This window comes from Lepidothrix coronata, unplaced genomic scaffold, assembly GCF_001604755.1.
Source record: "Lepidothrix coronata isolate B3197 unplaced genomic scaffold, Lepidothrix_coronata-1.0 Scaffold8, whole genome shotgun sequence".
In the NCBI taxonomy this organism is placed as follows: Eukaryota; Metazoa; Chordata; class Aves; order Passeriformes; family Pipridae; genus Lepidothrix; species Lepidothrix coronata.
This window is the reverse complement of record NW_016690188.1, coordinates 166,743-183,922: the sequence shown is the minus strand read 5'-3', so window position 1 is coordinate 183,922 and position 17,180 is coordinate 166,743. Positions and strand designations below refer to the sequence as shown.

At 39.9% G+C, this 17,180-nt stretch overlaps 1 protein-coding gene across 1 annotated transcript in view; it reads left to right on the top strand.

The window, feature by feature from the left end:
• The window catches only part of TRUB1 (TruB pseudouridine synthase family member 1), a 28,902-nt gene that overhangs the window by 8,367 nt on the left and 3,355 nt on the right, over positions 1-17,180 (top strand). Inside the window, 2 exon segments of the mRNA XM_017804129.1 lie at positions 10,391-10,472; positions 16,022-16,094. Coding sequence (XP_017659618.1) covers positions 10,391-10,472; positions 16,022-16,094 — 155 coding nt within the window.

Genomic DNA, 17,180 nt, shown 5'->3' with positions numbered 1-17,180 from the left:
TCCATAGGGAGGAGATGTCTCACAAAATGTAAAGCCTTTATTTTTAGATGAGATAAAACAGGATAATTGAAACTTTCAGACTCAAGTTCTGTGCTTAATTTGCATTTTTTTTCAGTTAGATAAGACCTGGGTTCACCCTAAGAGAATTTTAGTCATACTAGTATAAACAAAGCCAGAACTTGGCCATCCATCAAACTGTTCTTGAAATCACTGCCTCTCAATGAGCAGAAAACATGGCTTTATTGGTTTTATCTGAGCATGCAACTTCTACTTATGGTCCACATACAATCTGAATGCCCAAGTGCTCAAGTGATGTGAGGGAAATTGCCCGAGTACTTTGCACTGGTTGCACAAGCTTGGGCAATGACTAATTAAAATAGAAAATCCAATCTCAAATTTTGTGGCTTTTTCAGAATGGAACTATCCAAAAAACCCCAAACCACTGGATAGAGTAAATCCCAAATTCCAAGTGTTCATAAAGCCTAGAAGGAGAAAAAGAGATTATAGGCAGAATGAAGATGCATCAGTGACCACTTTCGTTTATTATAATAAACTTTCATTTATTATAATTGTTAAAATTTGAGTTCTTATGAATCCTGGATAGAAAATGAGTGCTAGTACAGTGATTAGGTCTAAAATCTTGCCAGTCACACTTGTATTGTAAGGGAAAGGACTTGTCTGAGCAGCAAGTGGTTCAACTCACCTTAACAGAATTTCTGAGACATGAGTTACTTTTTGCAGTGGGATTCTGGGATTAGAGTTTGTGTATTGCAAAATTGTTTCTCTAGAAGGATGGCATCAGATGACAACAAAGTGTCCGTAAAGAATGTTGTTTCTTTAACTCCCATGATTACCTTACTGTCCTAAAAATTAGGCGTTAATTTGTATCCCTTAACTTCTCAAACATAAAGCTTGCAAGCTTTCTCCATGAATTAATTTTTTTTAATTAAGTCCTTAGGTTCCATCTTTTGGCAATGAGTTCAGTGAATTAATAACGCATTAAAAAGCACATCTAGTTGTTCTATAAGGAGCAAAACTAATGAAGCCTTTACTTGTGACTGTGTTTGTTTACAGCTCGTTAGGCACCAAAGCCCCATGTGGACTTTCTGGTATCCAGTAGTTCAGTGGGGCTCCCTCTGGACCCTTCTTAGCAGAAGCTGCAATAGATTTATTTCCTCTATCTGTCTGTTTTCAGGAGGCTTGTAAGAACTCGGCATCTCCGAGACCTCTATTCTTCTGCCAGCGTTTGTGTGTTTGCACATTGACATGCACACCATGATGGTGTAAGTGCTATTTCTTTAGAAATCCTAATTTCTTTTTGAAGAGCCTCACCGTGTTGGGTTGTTTGTTGTTTTTTTTCTCAGTGTGTGTTAAAAGCAGTTTGTGCTTCAGTTCATATATTTGAGTTATGAGTGCAAGAAAATTGAGTTGGCTTTCCTTTTGAACGATCCTCTTGATGGTGTGTGCTCTTACTTTTAATCTTAAAAATTTCTCTAGGGCTGAGCTTCATAGTGCTTTCTTTTGGAGTTAGTAAAACAAAAGCAATTATAAATACTGTGCACAGGGATGTGTTCTGTTTTCTTTTTCAGATTCTGGTATTTTTAACATTGTCTTGAAAGGGCAAGATTTATGGGCAGTTGTAATAATTTTATTAGACTGATAGGTGTAATATGGAAAACCAGGTGTTTGGATATGCAAGCCCTCTCTCAGATCTAAAATAGAAGCCGTGTTTAGAGTTTAGTGAAGTAGGTATCTTTTAGACCATTTCTAAAAAAAAATATTGTTAATGCTTGTGAGTGTGGTATGAACAATGCTGTGAGGGCAAGCAGTTGTATAGGTAATACCCCCAAGACTGTTCCACAAAGATAGGCTACTTTTTATTACCTGCTTTAATAAAATAGGTTAGAAAGCAGTTTATCTCCTGAATGGGGTAGCAAGGATTTGTGCACAAGGGATCAGCCAAGCTCCCAGGCACAAGGTGAGGGGGACTGTTATTGCTTGTTTGATGATTCTGCAGATCCCATCTTGCTTGTGTTCATCTGTGATTTTAGTTGGGCTTTTCCTTCTGAATTGCAGTATTATCATATCCAACTGTCTCTACTTGTCTTGGAGAAATCCAAGCAAAAGTGGTTTGTTTGCTCTTTAGCCTTTTCCCTCGGATATTTTTCATCTGCAGCACCTTCTCATTTTTCACTCTGTGGTTTATGCCCTCTTACATTCTCACATCTCTTTGTTTATGGTATCCCATCCAGCAGAACCAAGGGTCAGACTGAATTTCTTTTTGTATTGAGATGGGAGAGGTGAGAAAAAAAAAAGAGTGCAGTATGTGACCTGCCCATTTAAACAAAAGGTGTTGTAGCTACACAAAATGTCATTATTTTGCCTGTGTTCAAGCCCAAAGAAATTATTGTTTCCTTACAAGGGAGGTAGAAGGGAAAGGAGGAGATGATAAGGTTATCTCCTAGGGGAAAGAGAGAGCCTGGTAGATTATATATTGTGGCATGTGAAGGGGTTAGTGTGAGGTAACATTATAGCGTGCCAGGAATCCAATATCTCTGTTGAGCCCGTGGTTTTTTCAGAACCCAGTGGAGTTATGAATTTTAGTTCCCAGGCTTATTTTGAAAGATGTTTTGTAGGTTTCCCTTGAGGAACAGGACTGGCAGATTGGAGGTAGAGTGGTTGTTTTATGGGAGATGTTAACCCACGGGCGGATGGATGTGTTTTAGCCCTTGTAGACTGGCTGGGTGAATTCTTCCTGACATGTACTGGTTGCTTAATTTCACCCATTTAATTACCATTTTGGGCATTAGATGAAGTATATTATGTTCCTTAAATATAGGTATAGGGCTGAGAAGTCTTGACATTTCTGTTACATGGTATTTCCTACGTTATTGTGCAAATATTCACAGAATACTTCTTCGTGTGTTTGCATAATACAGTGCAAAGATGTCTATTAATAAAACTTGTCCTATTTAATGTCTGTAGACTGCAATAGTACATCCAGGTGCTGCTATAATAGTTTGGTGGGGGTTTTTTAACCACTACTGGCACCTGAGGAAGTTTTTGCAGAACCAGAACTTTCTATTGGAATTCCATGACCTCTTTCTAGAGGAGGGGAGATTGGTTCGGAGACCCATTGTTGTGTATGCAAAGTTAGCACTAGTTTCTATCTTCTGTATGTTACTTTACAATGAATTTCATGTTCCCTGAATGCCTCAATATATTAAGTAGAGATCAGTGTCAGTTTATGAAAGTGTGATTGTCCTTATTTTGTCACAAGGAAAATGCCTACATGAAAGGAAGGCTGGGAAAATGCATGAATGAGGTTGGTTTTGATGTGTTTTGAGAATGTGTAGAAGGTGTTATCAAAACTTGAAGTGGTGTCTGTACAAAGCAAGATGCACTGAGGGGATGTTAAACTCTCACAGTGGAGGATGCAGGAATCGGGAAGGGCTGAAATGTTAACTGGATGAAATGGCCTTACACACTGTCAACATCTTTAATTACCTGTTACTGCAAAACATAAGATACATTTTTTAACCTACCTTTTTTTTTGGTAACAAATCGTAAGAAGAGAAGAGGCTGATTTGAATATGTAGTCTTTTCTGCCTTGCCTGATATCCCCAAAACAAAGTTGTAGAAGAAGAAGCAGCTGTTCAGTAGTATAGATATGTACTGTACTGCAGTGTTACTGTTAGTAAGCTGGCTTAACATACTGTGTATTGCTCAAGTCTCTTTTATGCTCACCCCAGAGGCCTAAACTATTAATAGCACAGCTTCATGCTCTATTAATATTCACACTTTTTTTAAACTGTTGGAAATCTTGAAGAGACTGCACCTATTGTGCTGCTCTTTCCTCAAAAATGCCAAATATTTTATGAGCATACTCTAGTGTGATTTTTCTGCTGTTCCATTCAGGAGGTCAGTGGCACTTTCTTCCCTCTTGACCTTTCTATAATTGTGCATATGGCTGTGCTACATGCACAGTTCTTGCTTGGATTCATTAAAAAATTAAGGCTACAACTTGGCAAGGCTTTTTTCTCATTCTTAATAAAAATAACAGAAAATAAAAAGAATGGTAGCTGATTTTAAGCTGGCCATTCTCCGTTGTTTTCCCTAGTGTTCATTTCTAGTAATTTGGAGGTGCTCTAAAAGGTGCCTTTTAGAATTTGCTGCATCTTGGCTTTAGCAATGCCTTTGAATTCAGGCTTTCATGCATTCAGTTGTATCTGTATGTAGCTATCAAGTCTAACCTCTCTGGAAGGACTTATATTTCTGGGCAGAGAATTATGTATTTCCTTAAAACTCTGTTTCCCAAATAGAATTTGGAGGTTGTCTTTATTTTGTTTTATCTGTGATGTGGGTGCTAGAGGACAGAATAAGGAAACGGGTACTTAAGCTGAGGATGAAATTTAAGAGCCAACCTGAGACATTTTGGTGAGTGAGAGAGGTTTCCACAGAGCGCAAGTGCCAGAAGGGTTTGCAGCCACTTTTGCACATTGATCTGCATCCCCTCTTGGATGTTGTGAGCCTATATTTTGTTTACAAATGACATGTGGCCTGGTGCTACCTCAGGTGATTTAGCGTTCCTGTTACTGTTGGGATTGTTCTCCCACCTGCCCTCTTTCCTGTACTTTCTCTGACACCAGAATTTAAACTTGCTGCAGTTTTTAGCTGACACTTTAAAGTTTCTTTGATCTACAAGTAAAGTATCTTCTGTGGGTTCCCCTATTACAGCTGGTTCTAATCCTTCACATGAAAAATCTGGTCACATGTTTGAACATTGTGCAGAACTTTGTAAGTAAGCTGACATAAGAGGTCAGAAAATCCTGTTTAGTCCACAAGTAAAGATCAGGTAGGTCTTCAGCAATGACAGTACAATCACAGCATCTAGCAGTTAATAAAATGTAGTGCAGGCTTAGCACAAAGTCAGCTTTTTCTTTTAGGAGAAAAAAATTAGTGGTAGAGAAGTTGTAATGTTTATGTATATCAAGAGGACATGTTTGGTGTTTGATAATTTTGGATTTGCTCTATCGTGAAACATGCGACTCCTCCCTCACCCTGCAGTCTGTATTTTGCCCTCTGTGCAACCTGCTTTTAAGAGATTAGGACTCTGTGCTTTTAATATATTGGAATCTGCTTAGTGAGAGTGCTTTGTTTTGGAAAATAATTGAAACTATGGCAACCCTTGGGTTTTTTCCCAGCTTACTTGTCTACCTTATGTACTTCTCGGTTTTGGTGGATGATTAGCACACTGGAAACCACTGGTAGCTGCTTATGTTATACAAACAGCAAAATAAGTTATGTAAATATTAAATCCAGAACATGTTATTTGTGCTTTAGAAATCATTAAACACAAACCGAACGTCACTGTAAAACTGAGAGTTTAAGGCCTCTTCATTATCTCAGTGGCCTAAGTCTGCAAAGCTGTAAGTGCAGATGGAATGGGTTTGGCAGAGGAGCACCAATTCCGATCAGTGCTTGCCTGCTGTGTGCTCACTCTGATTTCTGTCAAGTTCTCTAGAGCACTTGGGTTTTGTTTGTTTGTTTTATGTTCCCTCAAACTTGTTAGCCACATGCAGACATCAGTTTACAGAAATTGACTTTCTTTTTCTATCCAATATGGCTTTTCATTCCCAGCTTTGAGTCTCTTGCACAGGGGACCGTAGCCTTTTTTTATTTATTTTCCTTTTACACTTCTGTGTTCAGTTGCTGCTGTGACTAGAAAATGGGTCATCCTTGGATGAACTCTTATGAACTGCCTCTTCCAGAGAGTTTGCTTGCCTGGGAAATTCTTGTAGTGGGAGCCATCTTAAAATCTTCCTGACAGCTACTAGTGACCTTGTTTCATAATTACTTGTGTTTCTGTCTAGCTCTTCTAAAGTGTTGCTTCTCCATGTTTGAGAAAGCTTTTAAAACATGTTATAATTTAAGATTTCAACTCTCTGGCTTCTTTCCAAATAAAACCTTGATATATTAACAGTTTAAACTGAGAAGCTCTGTTCCATGGTCTGTCTGGCATTTGCACTGATAAGTGGGGCAGACATGCCTGGCAGTCAGCCCAGGGGCTTTAGCCTCCCGGAGCGCCCCCCCCGCCGGTGGGCTGTGCAGCTAAAAGCTCTGCTGGCTGTACTGCCTTGGAATGGGAGGGGATTCTTCTTCCTTCTCCTCCTCCTCTTCCTCCTTTCACTGTTAAATATGTATACTGATAAAGTCTTGCCTTTTTCCTCTCTCTTTTTATGGCTATTCTTTCCCTTTCTATGTTAGTCTAAAGATTTTTCTGGATATGAAATAAAAAAGCCAAATTATAGCTATTCTCTTACTAAAAAAATTATTGTAAACATATGGTTTATTATTTATGAAAATGTTGACTGTGCCCTGTGGTTGTGACTCTAAAACAGAATTCCTGTTCCCAAGATCTGTGAGATTTATTAGAGTTTTTGTAATTTGTTTCTTATGGGTTCCTGTAATCCTGTTTTTTCTCCAGTGCTGTTTTTTTATGGCATGTTTCTTCCTGGTCATGGGTATGGTAGCAAATGCACACGGCCCAAGCATTTCACTGTCTGTCTGGTCTTGCTGAGGTTTTATCCAGCACATCCCCCAGGCCGTGTGACAGAGTTTGTGCATTATCATTGACAGAGTGCAGTGGTTTGGCACTGTAAAGTATCTTCTTAAGGCTATCTCCTCCCTAGTGTGAGTAGAGGAGCTGCTTATGCTCAGGGGCTTCTGATCACTTTGCTGCCCTTTGTTTTGGTTTCCATAATGTCAAGAAGATGTTTTTCTGAAGAGCTGAGAGACACAGCCATTCCCTGATGCAGGAGAGTTTTGGGATGGTCTGTACGTGCTCAGGGTGCTGTTGTACAATTGTGAGGCTCTGCTTTGGGACCATGCAGACCACCACCATAAGCTGGAATTAATGCACAATGCTGCAGCACTTGAGAGTTGTGACTGGGAATGCTTGATCTTGGCTTTTAATGTGCTACCCTTGTGGAATCCCATAGTGAAGTTGAGGTGCTGCTTTTAATCTTTAAATGATTTGGGTCCTGGTCTCTTGAGATGAGTAGAGGGCAAGGATGTAGGGGCTGTTGATTGGCAAAATGTTCTGTGAGGAGCTGCCAATAGAGGGATGTTTTCTGCACTTGCCAGGTTTTTCCACTCCTGCAACACCTACTACCTTCTTTTTTTGTTTCAGATTGAGTGGGTTGAAGGCAGCGTGGTTGTGAGCAGTTGCTGTCTGTGTTCCTGCAGTGATTTGTAATTTGAGAGTACAGGAAGAATGCTCCTAGATGTATTTTAGAAAACTGGAAGAAATAAATGATTGCCAACAGAGGTGAGAAAAGGTCACCGAAGACTTAAGTGACTCAGAATCCATTGGGTGCTTCTGAGGACAAGTGTGAGTGAGAGTCTAGAGAGAGTCAATGCTGAATTTTGGCGCAAAGTAAGAGGAACAATAGATTAAGTCTGGACTCTAATATTATCTTCTACAAGCTCCTGGTCCTGCACCCTAGCAAAGGAAAAGTAAACTTTATTAAGGCTAGTAAGAATTATGATATATAATTGTAGGTACCCAAGGGTATTCCAGAGACTGATCATAAAACAACTGTAATTCTTAATTTCCTGACCCGTTGTAGCCTTTTTTGTGGATTATTGCATTGATGTCTTGAGTATTTTGTGACTCTATAAAGGCTTCTCTAAGGAGTGGAAACTTTTAAGGATGTTCTTTTTATAAATTGCATACTTTTTTGCCTTTGTTGCAGAGATTAAGTGATGAGATTTGGATTGTATTGTTCATACAGTTATTATCTCTTTATTGCTGGTAGGTCAACTATAACATGTTATTGTAACAGACAGCCTGAAGCAAGATAGCCAAGACCAGAATTAAGAGGAAGAAAGTAATTTGAACTGAAGTAGTATGAGTATTTTTATTTGGAAACATCTGAAGATGGAGTGTGAGGTTTTAATTTTTCAGATTTAAAGTTTTACTGAAGTGCTAAGATCATTCATCATGCTGTTATAATGATGATCTGCTCACATGTTTTTATTAACCTCTAGAATAATTGCTGAATAGTGTCTCTTTCTAGCTATGCTATTAAATGTTCAGAACCAGATCATTAAATGTCTTGGAAAGCAGGCAATTTTATGGTCCTGAAAGCACATAATATGCTTGCAAGTTAATTCAAATATTTGTTGTGGAGCAGCCTTCATCCATTCTTCCTTTTGTTTCTTTTTTATGCATTCCAAAAGTGCGTAAACTTCAAGAATTTTATTTTAAAATACCCGCCTTTGCAGAGGTATCAGAGGATTCATACATCTGCAATATTTAGGGAAAAAGTAGCCCTGATGTAGTGTTTAATGTGGTTTAACCTGGCAGGCAGCTAAACACCATACAGCTGTTTGCTCACTCCCCTCTGAGTGGGATGGGGGAGACAATCAAAAAAAAAGATAAAACCCGTGGGTTGAGTTTAAGGCAGTTCAGTAAGGAATGCAAAGCCATGAACACAGGCAGAGCAAACCAGGGAGTTAATTTCCCACTTCCTCGGGCAAGAAGGCGTTCGGCCATTCCCAGGAAAGCCAGACTCTGTCAAGTGTATTGGTGCTTTTGGCAGGCAAACACTAATCACTCCCAACATACCCCCCTTCCTTCATCTTTCCCCCACTTTATAGTTTAGCATGACACCATATGGTCTGGAATATCCCTATGGACATTTGGGGTCAGCTGTCCTGGATGTGTCCCCTCACAGCTCCTTGTGCACTCCCAGCCTGCTCACTGGTGGGATGAGGAGCAGAAAAGGCCTTGACTCTGTGTAGGCACTGCTCAGCAGTAACAAAAACATCTCTGTGTTATCAACACTGTTTTCAGCATAAATCCAAAGCATAGTCTCATACTAGATACTATGAAGAAAATTTTCTCTATCCCAGCCAAAACCAGCACATGAAGTAAGCAAAGAATACAGTTATTTTTATATTAAAGTCTGCACTCTGCTGCCTTTTGTCTGACTGTTTCTGCTGCTGCCATTTTGTGGCAGTTGCTTGAAGAAATACATAGAAGTGGCAGGTTGTCACATGGAACAAAATCAACGCATGTCTTAGTAGTCCAATGTTGTGGGTGTGATTTATATGCCTACACTGTTATTACTTGAGCTTGTTTGTACTTTGCAAGTACATGAAAAAGGATGCATTGCATCAAAGAGTAGAATGTTAGTGCTTATGCTTGTTTGGATGTGTTCCAGTCGAATTTGGTCAACCAGTTTCTAAAAGATACATCCTTTTATGACTTGGTTCAAATTTGTATTAACTCGGCTGGGGGTGAAGTTAATTGAAACGTTACTGGGATGTAGGCGTGTTGAACACTTTGATTTTTCTCTCTGAGGCTTTGTTTTGAAGGCTTCTGGATTTAACATAGGAAGCTGAGGGAAATGGAGTGGCATAGGCAGTGGATCAAACCACAGATCTTAATCCCTGATGGTATCTGCAAACTTGACCTAAACTCACGTTAGAGAGTGAGTCTTCGGGTGTTGGTAGCCTTGTGACAAGACATGGAGCAACTGGTTCCTGGGGAGTCTTGTCAGCTCCAGGAGATTGTGCCCTATGCCCACAGCATGGCACTTCTTAGGGTGAAAACATGAAAAAGGGGGGCAGCAGGTGAAATGCAATAAGAACGAGAGCTACTGTCCTGGGAACAGGTCAGTTCCTTCTTGCAAACTACAGACACGTACGCTGAACAGTTTCTTAGAGAAGAACCCTGAAAAACCCTGAAACAGAAATATTCAGAGAACTCATGACAAGCAGAGGTGTTGCTCAGTGGCCTTGCACTCCTTGTGCTGGTCACAAGGTCCTTAGCAGATTCCAAGTGATCAAAACTCCAGCTTCAGGCTATTGCATATCACTGCATTTCCTGGCAGAACTGTTGCAATGCTTTGCCTTGGAAATGGGTGTTTTGTTTTCACAAGTAAAGATCTTTGTATGTTTTTTTTTTAATGTGCAAAGGAACAGAAAAATTGTCTGTGAAAGGTACTCTATGTGCCTTGCTTCAACAATGACATATGACACCCCACAGAGACTTTGATTTTACCATCCTATTATTTTCTTTATGGTATTGATGTATTTATAGTAAAAATTGGATTCCACGTTGCTTCTTACTTGGGTTTCTAAAACCAAAATCACAGGGGTGTGTAACAGGATTTACTTTTGTTTAGTTCCATGTCTTTCCCTCTTGACTTTTGCTTACCCAAAGTTGCTGGATTGACTACTCAGGTAGTATCCTTCTTGTTCTGATTTGAAGTAATTGGTAGTTGCAGTCTTTATATCAAAAAAAAAAGGAAAAAGAAGAGAAGAAACAACCTTGAACACCTGACTCACTAGTCTCTCCATCTCTCTTCTTCCTTCCCAGAAGTACACGGCCATTGGAATGCTGGGCAAAGCTACTGATACATTAGATGCTACAGGAAAAGTAACTGAAGAAAAACCTTATGGTAAGCATAAATTATCTATACACTTGATGTAATTTGAAGGCATAAATGGTCTCTGTCATAGAAAAGCGGAAGAGATGTTTGGGACTCTGAATTAAGTTTAAATGTGAAATTAAACTAAGATTATTTCATCTTCAACTTAAGTGCTCATGTAATTCAAACCAGCTTCATGCAATTATGTCCAACGCAAGTGTTCATTTCTGTTGGAAAAAAAGCAAACCAGGCATTAGATTAGGAGGGAGAAAATAGAATTGGGCAGGACTGTGTCATTTTAAATCTTTGACAGGCTGACAAATGACGTGCTGTGTCCAGTAACATTTTCCTCTCTCTGTGTATAGTCCCATGAGTGCTCTTTTAGTAAAACCCTTCAAGACCAGTGGAGGAATAAAGTACCTGGATCTTCCCTTTAACTACAGACTGCTCAGCACAGAATGAGAATGGCATAAACCACATTCTTCGTATGGTCACCTACCAAATCTTGCTCTTGCTTGCAGCCTGTGTTGTAACATCTTTAATAAATGAATTTTTCTGCCCCATAGAGCACAGTGCAAGAGTTTAAGGCTTCAGAACTCATCCTGACTGTGGCTTTGCTGAAGTGGACATTCCACAATACCCAGGGCATTTTAGAAACAATGTAGAACTAACCAGGGACACAGTAAATGTATTTGCCATTATTTCTTTCACAGCCTGGGGGTAAAAAAGAAAAACAAAAAAAGGTAACTGGTTGCTTAGCAACTCTACAGGCTCTACACTGTTTGTGGTACCTGGTAATAGGTACATGAAGTAAATTATCTTTTTTTTTAATAGCTTGATGAAAAAGGTAGCCTGGATTTCACTTCTCACCCCCAGTCTCCTTTCTTTTGCAGTTTTAATTTTTGTATGAGACAGGCAAGCATGAGTTTCTTGTCCACATTAACATGATGGATCATTCTAAATAGTATTATTTACTAGGTAGTGTTATTCAGAGGTGTTGGATCATTTGCTTCTTCTTCAGGATCAAGTTTTAAATCTCTCTGAGCTTCTGAAGAATTGGGCTGAGCATGCACATGGTGTTAGGAGTTGCCAATGCTTCATGATGGTTGGAGAGGACACTTTCTTGGTTCATTCAAGGTGGAACGTTGTGGTTCTGCTGCACTAATTGGTATTCGTTGCAGATACTTGCTCATATGTAAGCTGTGAAATACCATTTTAAGTAAATGCAAATCCCATAGTTAAATTAAAAAAAAAAGTGTTTCTTGTGACTCTGGTTTTACTTTTCTTATTTTGTATTGTTTACTGCAGATAGAATTTAGTGTTTTCAAGTGCATTTCTCTCGCTGGCTCTACTGTTACAGTAGTTCCCACCTCTGCACCACCTCCTCTGTTATGGTGGTTTAGCTTTTCTGTTAGACTGTGTGCTTGGAGAACTTACTTGGGTTAAAAATACCCCCTTTTTTGGGTTGCTAATCATTTTAAACTAAGATCAGTTGCATTTGCAGTTCTTCAAGTGGTCTCATGAAGAGCAGTATTTCTCTTCTACTGAGACTGAGAGTAGAAAGAAAACGCTCATGAAATTGGTCTCAGTTGCTTTCCATGTTGGTGTAAATCAGTCAGATTTGATTTCTTCGGAAAGAAAAGGAGGGAACATGCATATTCCTTTTTTGTTTTCCGTGGTACCTACATGTTTTGTATTTCCTTCCTTCCTCCCATTCTAATAAGACAGATATTTCTCGTCTTCTCCCAGTCAGCTTGGTTTTCTGCAGGGTACTCTGGGTGGCCCAACATCCCTAATCTCTAACCCTTTACCAAAACCAGATATTTGAGCTGAATTGCAGTTTTCCTTTGATACCTGCAAGGATCTCGGGAGAAGCAGAGCGTCTGCTAGGGAATATAATCCTGCTGTGCCAGGATTGGGCCTTATTGCAGAGAAAGGGCACTAAAACAGTTTCAAGTTATATAAAACTCTTCTTGAATGACTCCATTGGACCACAAGAGGAAAGTGCCTGCAGAAAGGTGCCAGCTGTCTTAACTATAAGAAGTGTTACATTTTAGTCCTCAAAGTGTCCCTAGACAGCAGCTGAGGAAGCAAACTGTACAGTTAGTCACAATGAAAGGATGTACTGAAGAGTTCCTTGGTTTTAACTCCTCCTGAACTTCTCATAGTTTTTTTGATTGTTTCTTATCAGATGAGTTTGCATTTCCGCCTGAAATGGTTTCATACTGCTGCCAGGCTACCAGATGCTGACTTTGGAAGCACCTAGCATTTAGAGTTCTTCTGATGCCTTTTTGAGCACAGTAATGTTTGTAGCCCATTTTTAATATTCGTAACTATGCATAGGGATGTGCATTCTGAAACCCACTTCCTCCCAGCTGCCTACAGGCCATATCCAGATATGGAGAACAGGATTAATGAGGATTTTCTGCAGGTCTCTGCTGATTATGCTGAAATATATGTTTAACAGAGCTACCTGAATGATTTGGAAAATGTAGTAATTTCAGCATTCTACTTGTCTGTTTTCAAATAATTTGTGCCAGGCCAGGTGGAATTGAGATCATCTGCTGTACTTTTGTTAGACTGTCATGGATAATTCTTGAGTTCTGTTTAGGTGTTGTTTGTTAACAAGCCTTCAGTGGAGGCTTCTTGAGGTTGTGGCACAGTTGGCACCTTATGGTTTGGTAACTTTATTTTCCTTCCTTTATAGCAGGAAAAAAAATCAACAGTCACCAGTGTTCAGAAGCACACAACTGTTCTTTGGAATTTTTGTTGTTAGAAGCTAATAGCCTTATATTAAATGTTTTTAGAAGCACTGGAGGCCAGAAGTTCTGGGTACTTTGGGATGCTGGTAGATTCATAAGGAATGATCCACTGGAAGATGCGGAGCCTGTGCAGAAACCATGTAACTACACTGCCAGTCTAAGGGCTTAGGAGGAAATTTAGAAAAGAGTCTTGAATGGAATGTATTCCAAGTAGTGTCCTCAGAGCAGGTACAGCCTTTTTGCTCTGAGTTAAGGTTGTCATTATTCCTGGTGACTGGATGAAATTATCCCGTGAGCTAAACCTTGAAAGTCCTTACTGAAATCATTGTGAATCAGGGGGGCAGCCTCCACAGCCTTCCCTGGAGGGACACAGAGGTGCAGTTTTGAGGCCAGCTTCCAGCTAAGACTCATGGTCTGCAATAGAGCAGACTGAGGATATTTAGTATTTAGAATGAGGACCTTGGGAGGAATAGGTTACTCTCTTTAGCAAGGGCAGTGTCAGAGGTGTCCTGCAGAAATGTCTCTCAACCCTTTACTCTCAGGGAGTGGAGAAGAAAGTCAAACAGCACATTTTGGGACATTTCATGCTAATTTGCCTTTATGGATGTGTTCATATTCGAGTTGATGGAGGGCTGAGTCCAAATGCTGCCCTCAACTTGCTGACCAGACAAGCTGTTAACATAAACCCAACCCCACAGCTGCACGAGGAAGACCTGTGGCCAGGGTCCTGAAGGGAAAGAGTTCTGGGCAGCAGGACCACATTCCCCTCTGCCTGTGCTGTGGATGTAGTGACTGGGAGCTGAAAGATGGTTCAGAGAGCCCTGCAGAACCACGGGTCCAAGCTGGTGCTTGGAACAAATACAGAGTTTAGACATAGTTAAACTGTTTGGGAGAAGACTAATAAAACATTCTGGAGTGCTGGAAAAAGCTCCACCAGCTTGCATGTTGTTCTAGGAGAGGACAAGAATCCAGTACAATCCATTAACACAAAGGCAGTGTTGCCTGTTTACACGAACAACAAACCACATGGGTTTAGGTTTTCAGAATGTAATACTGGCCAGCTTGTGCCACGATGTATTGCAGAAGACAAATATGATTTATTCTAGATCTTAGCAAACTCATCTGTAAATATTTACTTTGATTACACACCACACAACGTTTGTTTGTTAATGGCTTAATGCATCATTCCTCACGTGGGGATTTTTTGTTTATCTCCTGAGACAGAGGTTGCCTATGTTACGAGTGACTTCCTCAGAGGCTGCATGTAACTTCTCAATCGGAGAATATGAGATCAGAGCCAGAACTGAACTCAGGCCTCTCATTAAATGCCTTTGTCACAAATGCGGTTCATGGGATGAAAATTGGAAAGAGAACCCCCAGGGACACTTATGCTTAGGTCTCAAATACTGAATTCTAACATGAAGCAACTTGGGCTTCACAAGAAGGCTGACAGGATCATTGTCATAGAACTGGGTCATGCTAACTTTCCACCGTGTAGTTTTGTTGTGATATAGAAATTTGCTAAATAGAAACAAAAGATTGAAATAACAATGTAAGAAACTCTTCAGAAGATTCAGACTTACTATACAATTGATTTTGTTGTTCCAAGTCTGTATTCTGATGTAAATTGGTCTTTCTCAGCATCCCTGACTGAATTTTGTGCCTCTTGCCAAGGTCTTCCAACCTTACTGTCAATAACACTTCTCGGGACAGCTGCTTGGGCCTAGGGACATACCTCCTCTTGAGGCTGCAAAGTGTGCTTTGCAAGACTGAGGTACCACAATACCATCTCCTAAAGCTGCTGTGAAAAGAAATCTCATCTTACTTACTTACAGCATGAAGTACATCTGTTTTGTAAGGCTTGCAATTAAAGATCTGTTCCAAAATATAATGAAGGCCCAATAAATAAATTTACTTGGTTTCTGTTCCAGAACCCTGTTGACTTAGCAGGGTGACACTAATTGAATATAACTTATAAGAAACAGGACTAGTGAAGCCCTAGACAGTAGAAATGCACTGAAGTGCATTGTGATCACAGATCTTGTGTTTGCACTCTCTAAACAAATTAGGGGTGAATGTCATATCTGTTGAATAGAGCTTCAAAGGACCAATGCAATCAACTACTTAGGTTATAGCCTTTTAATAAAAATGGGACAGATGTGTATGTGTACTCTTAAAATAGATTGCCTAAAACAGCTGTCTTTTACAGGATTTCTTTAGTAAAATTACCTTACTTAGTATGTAACTATACCCTGGTGTGCATTTGCAAGTTTGACAGGGAAATTTGATGTGTTGTTCCAGGTACAATCTTCTTCACTAAAAAAAAAAAACCAAAAACAAACAACCCACAAAACCCAATGGTTTTGTTCTCTAATTATCTGTTGTGTTTTCACCAGCAGTTAGGTACTTTTAAAGAGAAGTTCCCAAGGTTAGATGAGCATTTTGTTCTTTTTGGTGCTTTAACAAAAATTAGAATGTGCCAAATGTTGTAGTTTTGGTCTAGTTCCCAAGAAAGATAGATTTGCAGCCTCAGGTGAGGGAAATTGCAGAAGAAAATTGTGTATATGAGAATTTCTGCCCTTCTGAAAGTGTCCAGACTGTCTTAATCACCTTGGACAGACAGTTTGTTCCACTCTTTTTGTGATAATTCACACTCCTACCTACATTCTGTTTTTTCTCTTTTCTTTGGTGTTTTTCACTCAAGCTAAATTCACATGAGAGGGAACTCTGATTTGTACCTGTTTGCGGAACGTGATTGATGCCATTAGTGCCATGTGAATAATCAGTACTAACATACTGACTATTTTCTTTCTACAGACCAGGTAACAAAAGGAGATCTTGAAAATGTGCTGCAAAAATTCACGGGGCACATCATGCAAGTCCCTCCACTGTAAGTTCCACAATATTCAGACAATCTTGACAGTTGTGTTCTGCTCTGTTCTGTTGTCAGGACTTGCCAACAGAAGTCAGTTCTCCCAGAAGTATTGAGACATGTTTTGGCAAGAGGATAGAGGCAAGGCAGTCAGAAGTTTAACATTTGCAAGTGGAGGTCATGCCCATTTGGAGATTGAGTGCAAATGGTGACCTGGAGTCTGTGGGTGTTTTGGGTAAATGTCAAGCAGCAAAAGTCTTGAACAGCTTTGCAGGGCTTGATGGCTTCTGTCCTGCCTTCCAATCTTCCTGACATCTCTGTGGAAGTGCCTTAAATGACTTTGAATTCGTTTTCTGCAACCTTAGAGTGTGAATGAGTGATGAATGACTGAGCAAATTTCTTCTGGTCAGGTGAGCCACAGTAGCTGGCAATGTGCAAGCACTTGGCTTGTGACAGATGGCTTTTATGGTGATTTCAGCTAACATGCTTTCCTTTGCATTTGCCATATGTCACTTACCGTGGTTCCAATGTAAGCCCTGTAAGGTCTGGAACTCTGTACGTGTTCTGCTTCATGTGACCTGTTTCAAATTGCTCTCTATTAATTTGAGCAAGACCTTTTTTGATTTTTCTGTGGTCATCTTGCTGTCACGACCAAAGTTGGGGCTTTGGGTAAAGTTCCATATAATCAGTGAAATCAATTTCTTTGGTTCTGTAATGGTTCCCTAAACACCCTAGAACATGGGTACATAACTTGGAAGTTGCTGTTCAGGAAAGACCCTGGTGTGAGACAAGGAAAGGTGCAATGCAGAACTACAGGAGTTGTCTGAGCGACTCCCAGTGCTCAGCTCAACATAATGCTAGAACAGAGCATGCCCTGCAGACTTCTGAGAGACAGGATGTTAGAGGCAGATGCAAGTGTTGTAACCCTGATAGAAACCCTTTTATTTCATAAACTGCAAATTGAGTGATGAAACACTTTTAAATCTGTACAGCAAGAGATAAATATAGGACCATCTCCTCTTTTCCAGTTTATAGACTTGCTGTCAAATGAGATGATTCTGTGTCCAAGAGATTTTGTGGTTTTTTTGTGAGTACTTGGAGAGG